General features: G+C 39.2%; 3 protein-coding genes across 5 annotated transcripts; 2 read left to right on the forward strand and 1 right to left on the reverse strand.

Annotated features, from left to right (window-relative positions):
• The first annotated feature begins 32 nt into the window (after positions 1-32).
• LOC141586958 (uncharacterized) lies at positions 33-2,966 on the forward strand. 2 transcript variants are annotated; one of them, XM_074408363.1, is made up of 4 exons: positions 33-272; positions 358-740; positions 1,804-1,948; positions 2,098-2,966. In XM_074408363.1, the coding sequence occupies exons 1-4, from the start codon at positions 152-154 to the stop codon at positions 2,526-2,528; spliced, it is 1,080 nt and encodes a 359-aa protein (XP_074264464.1). In that variant the 5' UTR covers positions 33-151; the 3' UTR covers positions 2,529-2,966. The 2 variants fall into 2 exon arrangements, with proteins under 2 accessions (XP_074264464.1, XP_074264465.1); XM_074408364.1 differs by having other exon boundaries at positions 58-198.
• A 484-nt stretch (positions 2,967-3,450) lies between these two features.
• LOC141586960 (RNA-binding protein CP33, chloroplastic-like) lies at positions 3,451-5,303 on the forward strand. Its single transcript, XM_074408367.1, has 4 exons — positions 3,451-4,039; positions 4,134-4,235; positions 4,384-4,692; positions 4,873-5,303. Exons 1-4 carry the CDS (start codon positions 3,605-3,607, stop codon positions 4,936-4,938), a joined length of 912 nt encoding a protein of 303 aa, XP_074264468.1. The 5' UTR covers positions 3,451-3,604; the 3' UTR covers positions 4,939-5,303.
• Positions 5,304-5,392: 89 nt separating this feature from the next.
• Positions 5,393-11,121, reverse strand: LOC141586959 (uncharacterized). Of its 2 annotated transcripts, XR_012519665.1 has the most exons (12): positions 10,720-11,121; positions 10,510-10,631; positions 10,332-10,389; positions 10,201-10,244; positions 9,934-10,014; positions 9,582-9,652; positions 9,365-9,475; positions 8,758-8,840; positions 8,324-8,540; positions 7,127-7,210; positions 5,864-6,034; positions 5,393-5,773 (listed from the first exon to the last, which is right to left on the reverse strand). XR_012519665.1 is itself a non-coding variant. In XM_074408366.1 (11 exons), exons 1-11 carry the CDS (start codon positions 10,745-10,747, stop codon positions 5,710-5,712), a joined length of 963 nt encoding a protein of 320 aa, XP_074264467.1. In that variant the 5' UTR covers positions 10,748-10,896; the 3' UTR covers positions 5,393-5,709. The 2 variants fall into 2 exon arrangements, 1 of the variants encoding a protein (XP_074264467.1); XM_074408366.1 differs by lacking the exon at positions 5,864-6,034 and having other exon boundaries at positions 10,720-10,896.
• Positions 11,122-22,229: the final 11,108 nt, after the last annotated feature.

Below are 22,229 nucleotides of genomic sequence, written 5' to 3' on the forward strand. Positions count from 1 at the left end.
TAATTGAGGAAAACACAAAAAAAGGAAAGTAAGCAAGTAGTCCGTATATTGTTTCCAAATTTAAAAAATCAAAGTAGAGAAAGCCGGTAAAAACATAGGGAAAGATCAAATCCCAAGCAAACAAGATCATCATCAACATCAACGTAGCACAATGTCGAGGAAAGAGGGATTAAACGCAGCACCCATTCCCGATCAATGGTACACTTTAACTCTTGGTTCCTCCTTCAAAGATCACCATCCTCAACCTTCTCCCAAAATCTCCACTCTTCGCTGTAATTAATATTCCCGAAACTCTCTTGTATTATTTTCAATCATTCAATTAATTAATCAATTTTAATTGTTTGTTTATTTTGGCAGATGATTTTATGCCGGCATCGGTGGATAAGACCCAACCAGGAACCTTACACAGGAGGAAAGACAAGATCAATGTGGAGCACAATCATGTTCAACCTGGTAAACCTAAGTTCAATTTCGAAGGTACTGGTGAAACTCTAAACGAAAACGATGCCGTTATGTACTTTGATGGTTCTACTTTCCGACTCGAACGTCTTCATCGTTCTGTTAATCGCTTGAAACATTGCCGCCTTCCTGGTGAACAACATCCCCCGCTGGACCCCACTTCCTCACCCTCCTTAGGACGGGGTGTGCCGCTCAAACCCAATGCTTCCGCCCGCCCTTCTACGTTTACTCCGCCTCGTCCACTTCCCCCACCTCCTCTGCCTCCGCCTCCGCCTCTCTCGGTTAGTCTTTATTTTTACTTTCTTTTCCTTGACTTGTCTTTTAGCCCAGTGTCCTATGGACTCCCGCAAATTGCAAGGTAAGGGGATTGGATGTACACAGGGTAAGATTATGGGGCATTTGGTTGATTTTTGCTCATATCAGTTCCCTTAGCTAGTAATGTCTTTGGAATTTGGTCACAAAGCTCAAATTGGATGTATGCGGCTCTTCGCCCTCATGGGTACCTAAATCGGATGTATGCTAAATTGTCTTAACTTATTTGTCTGCGTTGCTAGAAAGTGGGAAGATTATATACGTCCAACCCCCCCAACCTTGTTATTTGCAGGAGCCCTTTAGGTTGCCTAGGGAAATATCAAAGTACTTTTTAGGATCAGTTTCTGAAGGAAATGGGAAGTATGTTGTGAATCAATCTGGGAACGCTTCGTTAATAGGTGAAAAAGCACCATGTTTACTTGTTTAGTAGATAATTCTCTCGAGTGAACTACCATGCTGACTGAGGCTGCTTAAGGGTGTTGCTGCACAAACTTATCCTTTGAAAGTCCTTATTTTTTTTTTTTTTTTTTTTTGCAAAAACACTCTGCCTCTTTGCCTTTGCCTTGTCCTTTCACCCCGTCACTTCTTCTGGTGTGTCTATTAAACCAAATGTGCTTTTTCCCCTTTTTTTGTTCTGTGTGGACGATGAGGAACTTTAGAGGGCATGATGTAGGCCTAGATTGGAAGAACAAGTGTGATAGGTGATATACTGTTATGTAAGTTGCTTCATGGAAAGATGTCTTCTATCTAGGAAAACCGCCACTATGAAGTGCTGTCCTGATTGCATAGTTCAGGTTTGGTTGGCCTAGTTCTTGTTCTTTATATTTGAACCCACTATAGGTTAGGCAACGTTCTACAAATCAGATTCAAACACCGAATCCTGCGATGAATGTGTTTTGACTTAATTAACAGATACCTATATTTCTGTTTGTAGATCCGTATAGCATTTTATTTGCCCATCATCTCATGTAACATTGGTTTTTATTTGAGTCTTTTTTCAGTGCTTTTATTCATTATTTACTATCCTTGTAGGTTGAAGTTGAGCGAATGGATATCGGTGAAGTTGAGCGAGTTAATATCGATGAAGGGGAGCGAATGGATATCGGTGAAGTGGAGCGAATGGATATCGGCGAAGTTGAGCGGACTGATATCGGTGAAGTTGAGCGAATTGATATTGGTATGGCTTGAGTTTATATGTTGTCTTTTTCCTATTTCGTGGATGCTTCTTTTTAAACATTCCTCCCCGTCTTGCCTGTGTTATGAATCAGGGTATAGATGCCTATACATGTTTAACATACACATTTATTCATACGTTTGTTGGTGTAGGAGGAAAATCTAGAAGCGATAAGTCTCCTCCTCCTGAACACAACGCTACTATATCCCCAGATTTTGATCTAGAAGCTCATTTGGACATCATGAATGACGATGACGATGATGACGAAGCATTTGGGCCTGACAAAAGTGCGGCTGCCGCATTCACGGGAATCGACATCAACCTGCCTCATCAAAATGACACAGATGATGAGATTGCTGACGTGGACGTTAATGACGACAACGGGGTCATGGGCGGTAATGCAGCAGCCGCTCTTAGAGCCCTGGTGCATAAGGAAGAAAAGGAAGAGCAAACATCCAGCTCAAGTGCGAGCAGTGGGAGTGAGAGTAGCGCAAGCAGTAGCCGAAGTGGCAGTGGAAGTAGTCAAAGTAGCAGTGACAGTGACGGTAACAGTAGCGATGGTGACACGGTCAACTCTATTTGACTTCCATGCTCTGTAGCAGCTGTGTTTCGGTTGAGCCACTTGTATGAGCCGTTTAGCTCTCTGGCAAAAGATGTGGGTTCCCTCCACAATAATGAAAGGAGTCAATAAGTTGGGAACCCTGTAGATGTACTCTAGCTATGTTGAAGACGTTAAATCTGGTAGATGACAGTCCTGCAGATTGTGAAGTGGAGACGCGTACCTTTCAGAAAAAGAGTGTTGTGGAATTATTTATTTCTGAAATGAGAAATCATTTTTATGCAGTGTTGGAATCCTGTTGTATACTATAAACTCATCGAGTTCAATTTTCTGCACAATGTAATGAAGTCGTCATAAGATGAAAAACAGTTGTGGAATTTTTTTTTTTTTTTTTTTTTTTTTTTTTGCAGTTCTAATATAATGGTCGAAGTTACATCTTTAATAGAGTTATTTTTTGATTTAGCAGTTCGAGCAGTGCTGAGACTGAGGTACTTGCCGTCATCATAAAACATGCTTATTTTAGTTATTTATACAGAGTATTATTTATTTTCTTTTCCGTTAGTTAATCTGCTAACTAGGTTAGCACAAAGATACGATAGTGGAGAAATGAAATATTTTAGAAAAAAAAAAGCTAACTTTAAAAATATTTGGGTTTTTTCTATGGTGTGCCCCTTAACTATCGACTTTTCCGTAACTATTGTTTTACCGTAAGGTATTGTTTAACGTAATTGTTATTTCTTGTTTTACCGTAAGGTATTTAGGCATATCCGTCGCAAGTGGGTAGAAGTATACTCATGTGAGTATAGATAAGATAAAAACAGAGAGTGTCTAGAGAGTAACAATTTGTTTTATTTATTTTATCTACTCACATGATTAATACTTGACCCGTCGCAAGCTCGTGACGGATATTGCCTATGACAAGGGAGACTTGCTGATTTGAAAGAGTAAACTCATTTGCTTTTAGGAAAAATAGAGAGAAAAAAGAAAACCTGAACCCCCTTGGGCCTTATCCATAGAGGAGGGAAACGATCATCTCCTACGGATGAATTTGCCAAAACACTTGACTGTTTAGTGTTTATATTATTGTGTGGTTGGCAACAATGGCATCAAGAGCCTGTATCACCTCCATTGTCACACCATCTTCCTCTTCAACTTCACTCTCTCCTCTTCATGCTCACCTCTTTCACTCTTTCACCCATTTATCCCCAAAACCTCTCGTTAAATCCCTCACTTTAAAACGCCATAATTTCACTCTTTCACATCCTCCTCCCTTTCTCTTCCCTCTTCATCTCTGTCACTCTTCTTCTTCTTCCGCCTTCGGCAATGTCGAAAGTGATTTCTCTGATGAATTGGTAGAGAACCCTGTTGATGTGGAAGCAGATGAAGTTCAGAGAGATTCAGTAGAAAATGATGAGAAAGCTCCTAATGCAGCAAGTGATGATGGGAGGCTTTATGTGGGAAATTTGCCTTATTCTATGACTTCTTCTCAATTGTCTGATATCTTTTCACAGGCTGGTCATATCAAGTCTGTTGAGGTACATTGGTTTTAATACCATGTGACACTGTCTCACAATAAGATTATTATGAGACCCTAGTGTTTGTTTTAAATCCTTTGCTTTTGAATTTCAGATAATATATGATAAGATGACTGATAGAAGCAGAGGGTTTGGATTTGTGATAATGGAAAGCATTGATGAGGCAAGAGAGGCCATCCGTATGTTCGATGCTTCTGTAAGTTCCTCTCGTACAATTTTTCAAGCTAAACAATTAATCTTGGTAGTGCATATCCCAATGTTGTTGGCAGTCTCGTGTTTGTTTTCTCAAATGTCTCCATAAACAGTAGTAGTCCATGTAAGTCACACAGAAGATATTTGTGCAGCAAATTGGAGGCCGAACGGTAAGAGTGAACTTCCCGGAAGTTCCAAGGGGAGGTGAGCGGAATATGATGGGGGACAAATTCCGGATTAGCAACCAAAGCTTTGTAGACACGCCTCATAAGATCTATGCTGGTAATCTTGGATGGAGCGTTACAACACAAGGCCTTAGGGATGCATTTGAAGAGCAACCAGGTTTTGTGAGTGCCAAGGTAGTTTATGAAAGAGAAACTGGAAGATCTCGAGGTTTTGGCTTTATCTCGTTTTCATCACCCGATGCTGCACAATCCGCCTTAAGTACCATGAATGGAATGGTAAGTCCAGTTTCAAATTTGACTTCGGGATGGTCAAGTACCTAGTCCTGTCGGACCCAATACTCTTGGGGCAGATCTAGATCTAGATCTGGATCTGGATATGGATATGAATCAATTAGCTATGTTGTCTCTGTGATTCACAGAAGGTGAATGCTAACTTTGTATTTGATGCCGCATTAGGAGCTAGATGGGCGACCTTTACGATTGAATATTGCAGCTGACAGAAGTCGCCCCAACTCAGGCTGATGCTGCAGAGTTGAGTACCACTACTAATAACTCAGAGAAATGAAATGCTTGAATGACTTCTCCGGCCCTTTACTTTTTGCGTGGGAAACTGAAGAGTTCCTGTTTCTGAGTTGCATGTATTTGCAAGTCTATTTTGTGTAACTTTTACCGCCCTTGTCCAAAGCTAACTCCGGGAATTGAGTTCCATTATAGTGATTCTACATGATACAATTGCAATATTCTGATTGAGTAGCTCCAAAAATCTGTATTGGAGTAAGGCCACAACAATGGCACCATCAACAAAATAACTTTTCATTTGGTGTAAAGTGAATCAGGTGTAGTTTTGATGGAGATAGATTTCAAATACGAGTCATGAGTACCACCAACGAAAGCAAGACGAGGGGATCAGGTCCCCGCCCCCTAGTCTCCGTATAAACTTAAACAACCTGCTTCGTCGACTGAGAAACTTCGTGGCTTAGGGGCAACATTTGAAATATGGTTCATTTGCAAATTTGAGTACTCCGTAGAAGTGCCATTTGCAGTAGATTACAATTTCAAACAATAAAAAATGTAATGCAAACTGCGCAAACTTTGCCAACTTTTCACTTGTCACAGACTTCCTATAATGATAAAGCACTCGTTAATCGTGTATGATAAAAAGAAGACAAAATTACAGAAGAAACAGCGCAGAATTCTAGCAAAACATCTTTTGAAGCCAGAAGTGGATAAGCTATCGGATTTATCAGCAACCAATTTGAAGCATGTGAGAAATTATAACGGGAGCCCAATTTACTATATCTCTTTACCAGCAAGAAGACCATCAGCAACAGAGTCCAAATCATGAGGGAAAAAAACCCTGCATCGTACAGCGAACCACTGGAGGTTAGAACTATTGGTCTGTGAACGAAAACAAGAGCAGCAAATTATGCACACAAGATTTCAGTACCCTTTTCTGCATCTTTTACACTTCATTCAAGTTTCAGCAAAAGGCATTATAGGACATCCGACTGGGGAGAGGGAAAAAATGGAAGCGATGGTGACAGGATAGAGAAAGGATGGTTCCTCAAAAATCATCCATCCAAACTAAGTGCAAGTCTTGTGTAAGATCCGTCTCACCCTGAGATTAACCAAAAAACTCAATTTTCTTGTGTTCCTACAATAACGATGATAACACTACTGCAAACTATGATGCTCGAACTCTTCATACCACCATGCCATACCTGTGTCGACAATTCGACATGACCCCACCCCAGTGCAGACACGGGAAATCCTGCTTAGGATTAACGGGCTTGGCAGTTTACATGGTACAAAGACTGAAAGCAGCCGAAGAGAAAAATACGGGAGCTGGGAAGCCATTGATGAAGGTGAAGGGGAAGGAGAGTTTACGAAGTAGGGCTGTGAGTTTATTTATGCGGCATGAGGAGAGAATATATCCTCCTTGCTTTTAATAGAGGCAAACATTGTTGGCTGTGGGTTTTATGAGGAAGTGGAAAAGTAATTTCTTCTCTCCTTTGTGTAAGGTCGTTCTAGAATTTGATACAGTCATTTTATATGTAAATACACTCATCTCTGATAGTAATAAATAAGTGTAACCAGCAAAATGACCGTCTCACAATATTAGACGGTCTTATTCTATAATTTGTGTTTCATAGGCAAATTTCAATGTTAAATTACTTTTTCCTATTATTTTTTCAGTCTGTCAGGTGGTTTTTTTTTTCAATGAGTCAGGTCTTATCTTTTTTTTTTTTTTAATAATTTTGAGGAACAAAGTCTCTATCAATGTAGCTGTGTCGATTCCTCATCCCCGAGTGCGAGCATGATAGCCCGCAAACGTCTAGGTAACAGGAGATCGGATGTAAGGTGTCTTACCCTCTATTAACAAGACAAAGAGGTTGTTTTGACTATCTTGTCAATTTTAATTGCTCCGTATATAATAATGCATAAACAGCAAAAAGTAACATAAATGTAAAGCATACATCATCAGATTTCTATGTTTTGCACTTTTCTAACCATTATACAACTTTATTATGCATGGATGCATGACTAGATGAGTTTTCAAAACCCAGAAATGAGCAGAATTGAGCATGACAAGATCCTCCTCCGCTTTAGTTTATATGATACGCTCGACTTGTTCCAGTACAATATTGTCACTGAGGATTTGTCACATTCATCTAATTTTGCATGCCGGAAAATGTGCTCAAGAAATTACCTGCAGGTATTATGGTAAACAGTGGTAGACAGCTGGTTTATATCTGCAATACCCTTACATCCACCAACAACCTCAAGAACTTGCCTACACAAAGTAGACATGTAAACGTTCACTGACTGGTAAAATCTATCAAATCAATAGGAACATAAACACTGTTACAAAATGGCCAAAATTTTGGTTAAGTATGAGCAGTCACTGTACTCCTATGGATAAGGACCGGTAGGGCCACCAGGGCCGAGACCAAAGTACCACAAACTCTTCGGATACTTCAGCCAAATTTTTACACAAGTAAATTCCTTACTTCCCACTTGACCAAAACTCGTAAACCCAGTTAACGCTTATGTGAGCGTGTACTCCACACTCCCGTACCCACATTATAGCACCCCAAGTTCACCTTAACGTCGGTTGAATCCCAACTAAACACAAATGTCGATGATTTTCTTAAATTACCAAAATTTGTGCAGACCATGGAAGAAGGAAGCCTTAAATGTCAAATAATATATTTTATTGACAAAATTATACGGAGTACTATGACGGAAAACCCGTATAGTCGATAACTTGTTCGAATTAAAAAGCACAAATAAAACTTACTTCCACACGAAAGATAAAGGAAAATCGGCAGAGAAGAATATTTAACAGAAAATCTATACAAGTTCGGGCCTCAAGTAGCCACCTGCCTGAAAATACCATGACCTGTGGCCCACTGACCCTTGTTGGTTCTGGATAGCCAACGCCGATATATAATTCTACACTTCTCTAACATGCATTTTATCGGACAATTGGAAAAGACCATAAAGTTTAACATGCCCTGATGCCCCTACTCTTCAGGCTTCAAGATAGCCTTGAAACTGGAAAAACAAACCACCTTTGGATAAATCCTCAAATGTATGTAGATTTTTATGATTCTAAGATAAAGCAGGTTGTCAGCTTTTCTATATCCACCAACTTATTTTCGGAAGTCCCATCAGAATCGTATGCAAGGAACCACAAGGTTGTATCATTGTAAGAAAGAGATGTATTATAATTGATGTCGTGGCCATGTGAAACAAGCGAATTTATTAGCACTAGACCAAGTCCAAGTCAACCAACAGACAACACTGCCGTCAAAAGAGGATGCAACCCACATGACCATGATGCAAAAGCTTAATGCCATATTGAGTTACAATTTCAGTAATAGATGAAAGTCATAAAACTGACCTGACTTGGCAAGGTTCGTTTCTCCCTTTGACAAGGCACTCTGGATCATATTTCTCTTTCTTTTTAGATGGCCACGTTGACTTGACCATTTTAACTCCTGCATGAGTGTTCTTAATCTCACAGTATGGTGAATCCGTTTCAATCATCATTTTGTCCACAGGAATTTCTTTCACCACCTCAAGATTCTCAGCTGTCTTAAGAGAGCAACCATTAACTCCTGTTTGTAACAAAGTTTGAAAGGAATTAAATAATTGAAGCAATAAGCTACGAGTTCCCTACTTCCGGGGGGGGGGGGGAAATGAGTCTAGCAATTCATATTTCAAAATCATCAACTTCCATGAAGAAATGAGTCTAAAGAAGCATTTGATCTTTTAATGTTACATTGAAGAACTAGACATATCACAAAAATGTGATGGGATGGACACTGCACTAACCTAAATACAAATTACTGAATGATAGTAGTTTATCGCGATCTTCTGCACTTCCAGTAAACGAATGTGCGACTCCTGCAACAAAACTGCAAAACGTGGAATCACCACCAATATCAGTTTCCTGGATATTAGGAAAATCAAAAGGTTAGAATCATCTGCGAAAATGTAAATTGTAACATAAGTAAGACAAGGAATCTATTGAAATTTTTCTCCTTCCAGGACCCTATTCATTAATCCAAATGAAGCACAAAGCTTACACCAAATCTTGGAAAAAGGATTCAGATCCATTTGAACAACTCCGCAGTTCACCTGATGATTCTTAGCCCCAGTTTCAACATACACCCACGATTCTAGGTAATGCTCACAATCAAGGCACAACACACTCATGTGTATAATTTAAATCTTGCTCCTTTCACTAATTATGTTGGACGGAATAGTCACAAATCAGGACATGGTATAAGCAATTATGTCAACCCCACCACGAAAAGCTTCATAAGTTTAGGTAGGTTTCACATATTGAACAGAAAGTTTATAAAAATATTTGTATCCGAGGTTAGATATGCAGGCAAAGCCGTGAATAGAATCAATGTTAATCAATCACAAGTCGGACCTGCTTTTGTTGCGATCTAGAATCTCACAGAAATTTGCTGCTGCTTCACGCATGTGAAGGAACATCGGTAGCTTCATCACATGCGCTAATTCAAATTGCTTCTCAAAATACCTGTCCATAAACACGAATTATCAGCAGAGTTAATGTTAAGTAATCAATTAGCACTCAGAAGTACAGAAAATAATTAATCTAGAATGATCACGGTACAACCACATACTTCTTTTGGATATCAGCTGGGCAAAACTGCAGCCGGTCATAGTCTAAACCACATTCACCTATTGCCACGACCTTCCTTGAATAATAATTCAAAAAATCAAGGCCTACACAATTTATTTGAAGAAGCCAATCTGAACAGGCATAATGAAAAGCTTTCAAAAGTATCGCAGAAACAAAACACTTTCTCGCATTTAGGGCCCTAATTGAGCTTCTAACAATGCCCAATACATTTCGTCGTCAAGAGAATCATTTCACGCAAAACAGCTAGCCATTTCGTGTCAGTTCCATAATTATTTGCACAATAATTTCCCGAAAAGAAGTGGAACATGCAATTTCATACAAAGAAATCACACCTTTCCTTTCTCAACCCCTTGCTTAGCTAATGATAGAAGTGCCTGAAAATGCCCTTCTGGATCACCACTTTCTTCAAATTCCTTCATTACCAAAACAATTTACAGAAATCGAATGAATAAAAATACTCTTAGCTAGAAAACCACACTCTTTTCCCTTTTCCCTTTTCAGTCCTTTACTAATAACCATAGAGCAAGCCATAAAGTACATTTATTAAGTGAACAGTTACACCAAAAGTAAAATAAAGATTAAACAGCAGAATGACATACCGAGCATCGAGTCGGATGCACGCCAACAGTACAAAACAGGCGCCCTGAGACACACAACTATGGATTAAAAAATGACACCACCAAGAATACAAGTTAAAAGCAATGACGAAAGCAGAATAAGATGATGAAACCATCAGTTTCTGCAATTGCAAGGGCTTCCCTCGACTCTTCAAGTGATCCACCAGTGACCTAACCCAAGTTAAAAACATGCATTATTTGAATTGCAACTAAAATCATTCAATTCAAGACAAATTTAACAAAACCATTGAATTTGATGGAAAACAGAATGTGGGATGTAAAGTAAATTACAATGATTCTATCAAGACCAGTAGACCATGCCCTGCTTAAAACAGCTTGAATATCAGGAACATGGCATTGTTTGCCATGGTAGACACCCTTGAACATGCCATCTGTGAAATTAACAGCAATGTCTGCAACAAGGAAAAAGGAGAAAGGATAAATTCAGATGATTTTAAATGGCAAGTATTAAAAAAGGAAGTAGGACTCCGAATTACTTGCCTATCATCCGTGGCGCATCCATTCGCATCGATTTAGTGATCAATATCAATTATGAATGTGTGCTGGGATAATCTATAGTCCCTTCACCCTTCCCTTGCTGTGTATTTCCTCGCAATTAGGGGTGTCAAACCGGATACTTCATTATATTCATCCCGGATAAGGAGATGTCAAGAAGGCCCAACGGGAACCTACCAGGGGATAACCCAGCCGATTTGAACTCGAGTGTGGGCTAAAATCCAGGTTTGTTTAGGTGTCACTCGGCTGAGTGGCTCGTGCACTCAACCGAGTGCTTTCGAGCACCCGACCGAGTGTACGGGTCAAGATCCAGAAATCGCGAGTTGGGCTCCGTGTTATTATGCCTTGCTATATATACCTTGTACAATGTTTCTCTCTCTCTAAAATACACACAAACACATCTAAACTCCCTAAAAACTTCTCTAAAACCCCATTAAGGAGACCAAGCTTAGATGTCTAGGAATTACTCTTCAAGTTTGATTCTTTTATTCTTAATTTCATTTGTAACTCGTATTATTGAGACTGGCCCTTAATGTTTTTTAAATATCTGTGGTGATCCATATGATACTTCCGGTTATATGGGGAGTAGTTGATCTACAGGTTTAGCTTTTGTACATGATGGCGAGTTAGAGGATTGACGTAGTTCCTTCACTTAGAGTGTCCCACCTAGCCTAGTCTTTTTGATATGGTACTTGGATATTGTTGGTTGCATAACTTTAACATTTGATTTTGGCTTTCAAACTTGTAATTTGTAATCCTTTAACATTTAAACTTAATTATAGTATTTGCTTTCTCAATTGTTGTCTTGTACACATTTTCTCGGGAAACCGAGATGTGTAGCACTCCCATTAGTTATGAAGGCCTTGCGAAAGGCTTCCCAATTAATGGCGGTGTTGGGGCTGGTGTCATTTACAGTTAGTGCAAGGACTTATAAATCTCTAAAAGGATCAAAGGGTATACTTTTGTATCATAATCAGTTGGTCCACGTTTATCAATAACGGTTGGCTTGCTAGATAAGTTTGACGTTATTGTCATACGGATGGCGGTGATCAACCTGGTCCCTAAAAAGTCACACCTATAGGATACGTTTGAGAGATGTGACGGTATGAAAATACATTCATGTAGATGCCAAATTTGACTAACTAACGGTTAGTTCGAGTTATTTGACTAATAATTAGTCAAAATGTGATGTTGAGATATTTTATTTAATACGGATTAAATAAAAATGGCTAAAGACGAATTAAGCGGTTAATTCGTAAAATTAAATATAAGTGATTTATATTTGATTAATGTATATTGGATAAATTAATTATACGATATTGTCTTTGTCGGACACGTATTAATGATTCAACTAATCCGTGTTATTAGTTGATGCTTTAATATCCGATAACCGATGACAGTTTATAATGAAACCGTGTCATATACATTTAGCGCATTTCGGGTCGTACCATGAGTTAAGAATAAGAGAAAGTGGAAAGCCCACTCTCCCCATCTAAAGCTCACGGCCGAACCAAGCTCAAAAGGAGAGCTTCCTCTCCTATTTGCCCTAATCATTCATTTGAGAAAAATTTAGGGTTTTGAGAAAACTGCCTCTCAAAATTCGGATCTCTCATCCAACGAAAACTCACAAAACAATCCTCTCAATATTGCAAGGCAATTAGAGGATTCATTCTAGCACAAGGGCATTTCTCGGACGATCTTGGGTGCATCACTTAGGAGGAGATCTACTTTGATCTATCATTGCCAATTTGCACTAGAACCGAAGGTTATTCCTTGATCTTTATCGTTTCATTGTTGTTTTCGTTTATGACAATAATTTGCATATAAAATTTGCGTTATAATCCTATAATTAAAGGGTCTTATACGGATATTACCCCACAAGTGGTATCAGAGCGAGGCCACGTAAATTTTCATTGTGATTTTTCATAAAACGATTTTGAAACGTTTGTTTTTGTCTCGAAAAACGTGCCTTGTATACACGGATGTTGCGTTTTTGTTGAAACCGTGACATGTCTTACGCGGTTGATTCATCATTTTTCGTTTTGTTCTTTTACATATTGTTATTTTATACGGAGATTATAATAATATGTCAAGTTTTGTCAAATTGTAAAATTGTTTTGATGCGGTTTTGATCAAAATTGCATTTGTTTTGTTTCGGCAAAACAGTTTTCACGAGGGTTTTGTTTTTCCAGAAATTTTTGTTCTCGATCGAGCATGGTTTTAATCGATCGAGAGGTTTTTCTGTCTTGTTTTTACTCGATCGAGTCCTTTCGTACTCGATCGACCACTTTCAAAACCCCACGCTCGATCGAGAAGTCCTCGTACTCGATCGAGCAGATTTGCCGATAAAGCCCTTGATCGACCTCCGATCTTGTCGATCGAGTACTTTTCGATTAGCATACCTCTCGATCGACTAGCGATTGATCGATCGAGCCCTTTGTTCCTCGATCGAGCACTTGTGTCCCTGGATCGAGGGATTTTTGTTTTGGCAGCTTTGAAAATCTATTCTTTTTGTTTTAAATTTTCTTTTGGCCTTAAAATGTACTTTATACGGATATTGTACACTCGCTATGATTGTGAAACGGTTCACACACGTACCAATGAGTTATTTTAAAGCGTATTTAAAGTAACGGATTGTAAAAGATTAAAATTAAACTGATAGAAGCAGTTTTATCACATAAATTTTAATCGTTAAAAGGTGGTTTGGATAAATTTAACATAATTACGGAATTATGTCACGAACAAATTTGTTTTAGTTGATGCATTTTCTTTTATCGTTAATTTGAATGCCGAGAATGCTTTATATTATATTTTTTTTTTTTTCAAACAGTTGTAACTTAGTGTGGCCTTAGTAGAACGTGTTACCGTAATGATGGAACACGGTCTTGGTTGTATTTTGAGATCTCGAATCTCCATTTTTATTTCTTTTGATTACAGTTTTTATTTAGAATGTAAATAGGTTTATATTTGTAAATTTTAAATTGTAATTTTTGAGAAGACCAAAGATGGAGACCGGATGCTCACTCCCACTACATGGATCAAGATGGAACATCAAGACAAGCTTCACGGGTCCAACGGTGGATTCCAAAGTTGTTTTATGTTCTTTTTATTAGGATAGGCCACACTAGGAATTTTATTTACGTATTGCATTCATTTATTTGTTTTATCGTAACGATAGTATGCATCATTTTCCGCCTAAAACCAAACCACCTAATAATTGCATGAAAACTGACACATATAGAGGTCACGAGTTAGTTTTCTTTGACATTCTCATGTCACACGATTTAAGCCATCATCTAAATTAATTCATTCACACAGTTGCTAGTTATTCGTTCACTTAAAATGAATTGAAACTTAGTTGATGGGATCTTCCTCGTATAAACAAAAATTGAGAACGGTCTTTATAGGTCAAACTCCAATGAATCCCTTCTTCGTCGGTAGGCATAATATGACCCCTTCTACGTCGGGTAAGTTGGAACCGATTGACTTATTTTATCTCAACACTATGGTCACTCGTACGATCCTGTGATCATGGTGGACTATAGATAGGATTTGCAGAAATCTATCGACCAAGAGTTTTTACGGAAGAACTAGCTAAACAGTTGGCTTATCAATTTACGGAAATTGAGTCTTGGGATCACTTGTATTATTCTTGAGGGAGATCAATTATACAAGTGCAATGAGTCTACACGATTAAAATAAATTTTAATAGACTTAAATCACCTCGATGAGTTGCTTATTTCGTTTTGTGTTTTCTTTCCTTTTCAGTGTAGATCACGTTCACATAAACTGCTAATAACAATATGGCTGGTCACTTGAACGACCCAATGCCAAGTGCCACATTGGACCGTGAGTCCTGGCTTCGGATCTTCATGAATCAGATGAATCGGTCAACTCGATCAAGAATGATGGATCAAACTTCGCGACCGGGAGGCAAGCATTACGGAATCTTGCCGCCGCTGCGACGGAAGCTCAAATTTCCGCTTGAGCCCATGCCGTCAAACCCAGGCCCCACGGGCCGGAATTAACGAGATCGACAAGTATAACGATTTCGCCTTGGAAGCGGGTGCGATTAAAAACGTAATCATTTTTGCAATGGAACCCAAGTTGCAGAAACGCTTCATAGCCCAAGGTGCAAACAAGATTTTCACCACGCTCACCAAGGAATTCTCGAAAGCACCGAGAATCGTGACCTATGAGCATACCACTCGCTTCTTTGATGCGAGACTCCAGAAGGGCCAACCGGTTAGCCCACACATTCTCAGCATGATTGAGAATGTCGAGAAACTGGAGACGCTTGATTGTAAAATCAGCGAGAACATCGTGATTGACCGCATGCTTCATTCACTCCACGATGGTTTTTCGCAATTTAGAGCGAATTACTATATGAATGATTTGAAGAAAAGTCCCCATGAACCGCACTCCTTCTCGTATGCACCGAGAAGGACATGAAGTTCGGTGGGAGCATGAAACAGGATGTTCTCGTTGTGTCAAACAAGGGCAAAGGTAAGGGAAAAGTTCAGCAAGGCCTAGCAGTAGGCAAACCGAAGTTTAAGAAGTCGGGTTCAGGTAAGAGTGGGCCTGGTGAGTCGAGCACCTCATCAGGCGCGACAAAGAGCAATAATAAAAACATGGAATGCCATCATTGCCACAAGACTGGGCATTGGAGGCGTACATGTCCTGTTTATCATGAGGACTTAAAGGCAGGTCGTGTTAAACCTGTTGGTATGTCTTCTTCTTCTACTTTTATTCATATGATTGAGATTAACCACGCAAGTTACGGAACTTGGGTACTTGATACTGGTTGTGGTTCTCATCTCTGTAATCATGTGCGGGGGCTCAAACATCGAACCCCTCGTAAAGGGTGAGGTGGACTGCGTGTCGGGAATGGAGCACGAGTGGCCGCCGTCTCAAGGGGAACATATGTGATCCAGCTTCCTAGCGGATTTGAGTTATTTTTATATAATTGCTATTATGTACCTTGATCTTTGAAAAACATTATTTCGGTTTACGCACTTGACAAACTTGGTTTTTCATTTGTAATAGAGAATAATACTTGCATTTTCTCTTTACACGATATGATTTATGGCAAGGCAGTCTCCATGAACGGAATTTATGTTTTAGATCAGACCACCGAAATATTACACGTAATGAATAAAAAGTTAAAGGTTGGTGACAAAGATCAAACGTATCTATGGCACTGCCGTATGGGACACATTAATGAGAAACGCGTTAAACAGCTCATCAAAAATGGAGCTATCTCGGCCTTTGATTTTCAATCATTTGGCACGTGTGAATCATGTCTCATAGGTAAGATGACTCGGATTTCCTTCAAAGGTGTTGGAATGCGCGCTGCTGACCTATTAGGACTCATACACACGGATGTATGTGGTCCTATGTCAATCACCGCACGAGAAGGCTATAGGTATTTCATCACTTTCACGGACGATTTAAGTAGATATGGCTATGTCTACTTAATGAAGCACAAAAGTGAATCCTTTGAGAAATTCAAAGAATACCAGAATAGGGTACAGAACCTATTAGGTAGAAAGATTAAAACACTACGTTCAGATCGTGGTGGTGAGTATCTTTCTCATGAGTTTGATCAACACCTAAAGGACTGTGGGATTGCCCTACAATTAACTCCACCTGGAACACCAATTGAATGGTGTGTCCGAACGGAGAAATCGAACACTACTTGATATGGTTCGATCCATGATGAGTCACACCGTGTTGCCTGACTCATTATGGGGTTATGCTCTTTGTCACCGCTCTAATACTTAACCGAAGTCCGTCTAAAGCTGTTGACAAGACTCCATATGAGCTATGGAAAGGAACGGTCCCTAACTTGTCCTTTATACGGGTTTGGGGCTGCGAGGCTTATGTCAAGTGGAGACACGAGGATAAGCTCGGCCCGCGATCGGTCAAGACATACTTTATAGGTTATCCTAAAGGAACACTTGGTCATTACTTCTATTCGCCAACCGAACAACGTGTTTTTGTTGCGGCTAGTGCGACATTCTTGGAGAAGGAATTTCTCGAGAATGCAAAGAGTGATAGAACCTTCGACCTGTCGGAGATTCCAGAACCAAATACCGAGCAACCATTGGAGGAACCAATTCCTTCAATCCCGCTGCGGTGAATATTCTGAGGAACCTAGGAGGTCGGGCGAGTCTCTATTCCTCCAGACAGATACATTGGTATGGTCGAGGAACATGACATAGATGACGTTCTACTCTTAACGAGTAGTGAACCCGCAACCTATAAAGGTGCCATGACTAGTTCTGACTCAAAGCTATGGCTTGAGGCCATGCAATCCGAGATGGACTCTATGTATGAGAACAACGTATGGGATCTTGTTGACTTACCTGCTAAGGTTCGTCCCCTTCAATGCAAATGGCTTTACAAGATAAAGCATTCTGTGGAAGGTCAACAAGATATCTATAAAGCACGACTAGTTGCTAAAGGTTTCACCCAAGTGCCAGGTTTGCACTATGATGAGATCTTTGCACCCGTAGTCATCTTTGCGTTCCATTCGGATTATCTTAGCGATTGCCGCTTTTCATGACTATGAAATTTGGCAGATGGATGTGAAAACCGCCTTCTTAAACGGCTTTTTGGAGGAAGAGTTGTACATGGTACAACCCGAAGGTTACATCGATCCAGAACATCCTAAGAAAGTGTGCAAGCTTAAGCGTTCCATTTATGGACTTAAGCAAGCATCTCAGAGTTGGAATCATCGCTTCGACCAAGTGATAAAAGAAAATGGATTCATTCGATCGGTCGAGGAACCATGTCTTTATATCAAGTCGAGTGGGAGCAAGATTGTCTTCCTAATATTGTATGTCGATGACATACTCCTGATTGGGAATGACATACCTCTCTTAACTTCGGTGAAATTATGGTTGAAAAACCATTTCCGGATGAAAGATCTGGGAGAGGCACAAAGAATTCTAGGCATCCGTATCTATCGAGATAGATCACGACGGATGTTATCTCTCAGTCAGGAGTCTTACATAGACAAAGTCCTAGAGAGATTCAGCATGACTAACTCCAAGAAGGGGTTTCTTCCTATGGCTCCAGGGGTGCATTTGAGCAAGTCTCATTCACCAGAGACACCGGAAGAGAAAGAGCGCATGACACGGATTCCTTATGCCTCGGCTATAGGATCAATCATGTATGCCATGATATGCACACGTCCGGACGTGGCATATGCATTGAGTATGACAAGTCGATTCCAACAAAGATCCGGTGAATCACATTGGCTGGGCTGTCAAGAACATTCTTAAGTACCTACGGAAGACTAAAGATTGGGCATTGACTTATGGAGGCGAACAAAAGCTATGCGCAACCGGCTACGCAGATGCTAGCTTCCAAACGGATCGTGATGACTCAAATCTCACCTGGATTCGTTTTTACTCTTAATGGCGCTGCTGATCAGTGGAAGAGTTCCAAACAAACTGTTAAAGCAGATTCTACGATCGAGTCCGAGTACTATGCCGCGTACAAGCAACAAAGGAAGCGATATGGATGCGTCAATTCTTACATGGACTATCCGTAGTGCCTAGTTCGAATGACCCGATCACCATCTATTGCGACAATAGTGGTGCCATCTTCCAAGCTAAGGAGCCAAAGTCTAGCAACAAGTCTAGACATGTACAACGGAAAGCTCATCTAATCCGAGATTACGTGGAGCAAAAGGAAGTAGTGATAGAAAAGATTGCTCTGAGATGATAACATAGAGATCCTCTCACTAAACCATTACGACAAGATAAGCATGAAGGGCATGTTAATTCCATGGGAATTAAACGTGTTCCTAAGTTGTAGTACTCTTTTATGGATTAGATTCATTCGCTTTTGTACTCTATACGACATCATCGTTTTGATATTTTATATATATTTTGTTTTTCATGTGGATTTGTACGACAAATTTTGAACACCACAAAGTGAACTGAACAAACATTATATTTTTGGTCCTTAATTGCCCACGTGAGCTGATAACTCAAGGTAATTATTTTGTGACGTTGGTTGATGGTGGGTTCAACGAGCCATAAGTCAACAAAGTTGATCGACCAATCACAGAGGCGATTTATACGGATATCTCGTAGGACATAATTGTGACATCAACGTGGAGTCCTAAATGTTTTACAACATTCGGTGCCCGGTCGTGGATAGGACCTCCATGGTGATCCTAAGAGTCGATTCTTTTGACTATCGACTGTCTCTTGAGACTAAGGCAGATTTTGGGTGACTTTGGTTTCTTTCTCACGGTCATCCGTAACAGGGGGCCAAGTAGATTTTTTCTCGGGTCATTTCATGTCTTTGTGCTTAGATCGGAAGGAGTCGAGTTGAAGGAAATATTCAGCCTTTATCGGGTACTCGATATTTCTCAGGGCCACTCGAGGAGTCAGAATCGAAATGCATGGCCATGCTCGGATACGGATTCGTTTTATCGGTTAAGTTACTCTCTAGTCGGGAAACCACTCTAGATACAGATCGATTGTAAAATACGACCTTTGCGGATCCGGATCTGCAAATTGTTTTACATTGAGTGGGAGAAATTTTAAATGAATATGAGAATCGGTTATCGCACATACACTTGTACGGACAAGTGGGAGTTTGTTGGAGGTGGTGTCCTCCAGTTAGTGCGGATAACGTCATTGCACATACACTTGTACGGACAAGTGGGAGCTTGTTGGGGCTGGTGTCCTTTACAGTTAGTGCAAGGACTTATAAATCTCTAAAAGGATCAAAGGGTATACTTTTGTATCATAATCAGTTGGTCCACGTTTATCAATAACGGTTGGCTTGCTAGATAAGTTTGACGTTATTGTCATACAGATGGCGGTGATCAACTGGTCCCTAAAAGTCACACCTATAGGATACGTTTGAGAGATGTGACGGTATGAAAATACAGTCATGTAGATGCCAAATTTGACTAACCAGTTAGTCTGAGTTATTTGACTAATAATTAGTCAAAATGTGATGTTGAGATATTTTATTTAATACGGATTAAATAAAATGGCTAAAGACGAATTAAGCGGTTAATTCGTAAAATTAAATATAAGTGATTTATATTTGATTAATGTATATTGGATAAATTAATTATACGATATTGTCTTTGTCGGACACGTATTAATGATTCAACTAATCCGTGTTATTAGTTGATGCTTTAATATCCGATAACCGGATGATGAGTTTATAATGAAACCGTGTCATATACATTTAGCGCATTTCGGGTCGTACCATGAGTTAAGAATAAGAGAAAGTGGAAAGCCCACTCTCCCCATCTAAAGCTCACGGCCGAACCAAGCTCAAAAGGAGAGCTTCCTCTCCTATTTGCCCTAATCATTCATTTGAGAAAAATTTAGGGTTTTGAGAAAATTGCCTCTCAAAATTCGGATCTCTCATCCAACGAAAACTCACAAAACAATCCTCTCAATATTGCAAGGCAATTAGAGGATTCATTCTAGCACAAGGGCATTTCTCGGACGATCTTGGGTGCATCATTTAGGAGGAGATCTACTTTGATCTATCATTGCCAATTTGCATTAGGACCGAAGGTTATTCCTTGATCTTTATCGTTTCATTGTTGTTTTCGTTTATGACAATAATTTGCATATAAAATTTGCGTTATAATCCTATAATTAAAGGGTCTTATACGGATATTACCCCACAGGCGGTACGGTGTTACATAAATTACTAATGTCACTCATGTTTGTGAGACGGTGAATAGTAACATGCCCTTAGACTTAACTTGTATTGTTGTGACATTAACAAAACGTGTAGTGACCATATCATTCCCCGCTTTTTTTATGCAAAGGGAAGCCATAAAGAGCGATTTTGATGCTAATGGAATTTGAACTAAGGTTATAAGCACCGCCTCTAATGACTTTACCGACTAAACTAACTGATATCTGCACCCTTTTTCCTACACTAACATCCAATATATTTGGACCACAAGAGTTTTAAAAACCGGTATTACAACCACAATTAACTTTTACTTTCAACTAACCTCTAAACCATAAACACGTTTTCCAATTTGCACCGACATCTTACACTTACTGACAGGGCTACGTCGTTGTATCTCTATTCAAAAATACCATAAAGATACTAACGAATGTAGATAGTGAAGTAAGGGGCCGATCACAAGGAGAAGGGGATCAAATTGCTTATTATATATCAAAAGATTCCAGACTATTTAACCAAAATTTGTGATTTTGGCTAGACTAAAGAATGAGACAATATAAAGGCGATTGATCTTAATTTTTCTAGTACAAGTAAGAATAAATCAAAATCGCCTACAACTGGTCGTAAACCTACTCGCAAATTTTCCGCACTTGATCAATCGAAACTGGATGTGATCTTGGAAAACAAGGATTGAAAGCTTGTATGGTGGGTGTAAGTTACTAGTCTGGGCATGCTGCTCTAAATTAGTATTAGTCTTTGGAATTAATATAAGAACTAACATTCCCCCCCCCCAAAAAAAAATATATAATAGCTACAACTCGTCACTTGTATTAAAAAAAGGACTTATTAAAATCAAAATTTATAAAAGGGTTCTAAACATAGCTTAATAATAAAAAAGAGTAGGACCCAATTGACCACTCGCTAGCTCACACCCGAATTCTATCAAACCAATACCAGTCAAGTTATAAACATAACAGCCACAATCAGTGGGGAGTAACTCAAGCGTTTTCCCAGCTATATTTCATCAAAGTGAATAACCAATGCTAATATATCAAAATGCTTGAAAACTTAAAAACAATTTTATACTCCCTCCGTCCCGGTCAATAGTTATCTATTTTCATTTGGAGGTGTATAATTGAATAGTTATCTATTTCCACTTTTGGTAACCTTTTGTGGGCCATATCCCATGTGTAAGTGGGATTGAGTGATTTGTGTGCTCCAAATTCATCCATACTTATTTCCTTAATCTTTGTGTCAAAAACAATAGATAACTATTGATCGAGACAAAGGGAGTATCAACATATATTTAAATCATGATCATAGTAGACAATTCAAACCAAATTTAATAATCAAAAGATAGAATAATCAAAACAAATAAGTCATTTTATCATTTCTTCTTATGGAATTCAACTCTTATATGTCATCATTGTATTTCATGTTTTGCATCCATATTGTATAGTGAGCACTCGTATTATTAAGATTGGTCCTTAATGTTTTCAAATATCTGTGACGATTCATATGATATTTCTTGTTATATGGGGAGTAGTTGATTTACATGTTTAACTTTTATGCATGACGACCAGTTTGAGGATTGGCGTAGTCCGTTCACTTAGAGAGTGCCACCTAGCCTAGTCATTTTGATATAGTACTTGAATATTGTTGGTTGTATAACTTTAACATTTGGTTTTGAATTTGAGACTTGTAATTTGTAATCCTTTAACATTTAAACTTAATTATAGTATTTGTTTTCTCAATTGTTGTTTCGTACACATTTCCTCGAGAAATCGAGATGTATAGCACTCTCA

This window comes from Silene latifolia, chromosome 6 (genome assembly GCF_048544455.1).
Source record: "Silene latifolia isolate original U9 population chromosome 6, ASM4854445v1, whole genome shotgun sequence".
NCBI classification, from domain to species: Eukaryota; Viridiplantae; Streptophyta; class Magnoliopsida; order Caryophyllales; family Caryophyllaceae; genus Silene; species Silene latifolia.

Coding starts and splice junctions, on each gene's coding strand:
- LOC141586958 (XM_074408363.1), top strand. CDS start 152: ATGTCGAGGAAAGAGGGATTAAACGCAGCACCCATTCCCGATCAATGG. Junction 741..1,803: donor CTCCGCCTCCGCCTCTCTCG/GTTAGTCTTTAT, acceptor CTATCCTTGTAG/GTTGAAGTTGAGCGAATGGA. Junction 1,949..2,097: donor AGTTGAGCGAATTGATATTG/GTATGGCTTGAG, acceptor TTGTTGGTGTAG/GAGGAAAATCTAGAAGCGAT.
- LOC141586960 (XM_074408367.1), top strand. CDS start 3,605: ATGGCATCAAGAGCCTGTATCACCTCCATTGTCACACCATCTTCCTCT. Junction 4,040..4,133: donor GTCATATCAAGTCTGTTGAG/GTACATTGGTTT, acceptor TTTGAATTTCAG/ATAATATATGATAAGATGAC. Junction 4,236..4,383: donor TCCGTATGTTCGATGCTTCT/GTAAGTTCCTCT, acceptor ATATTTGTGCAG/CAAATTGGAGGCCGAACGGT.
- LOC141586959 (XM_074408366.1), bottom strand. CDS start 10,747: ATGCGAATGGATGCGCCACGGATGATAG. Junction 10,015..10,200: donor TGCATCCGACTCGATGCTCG/GTATGTCATTCT, acceptor TTGGTAATGAAG/GAATTTGAAGAAAGTGGTGA. Junction 5,774..7,126: donor GTTTACCATAATACCTGCAG/GTAATTTCTTGA, acceptor TGTACGATGCAG/GGTTTTTTTCCCTCATGATT.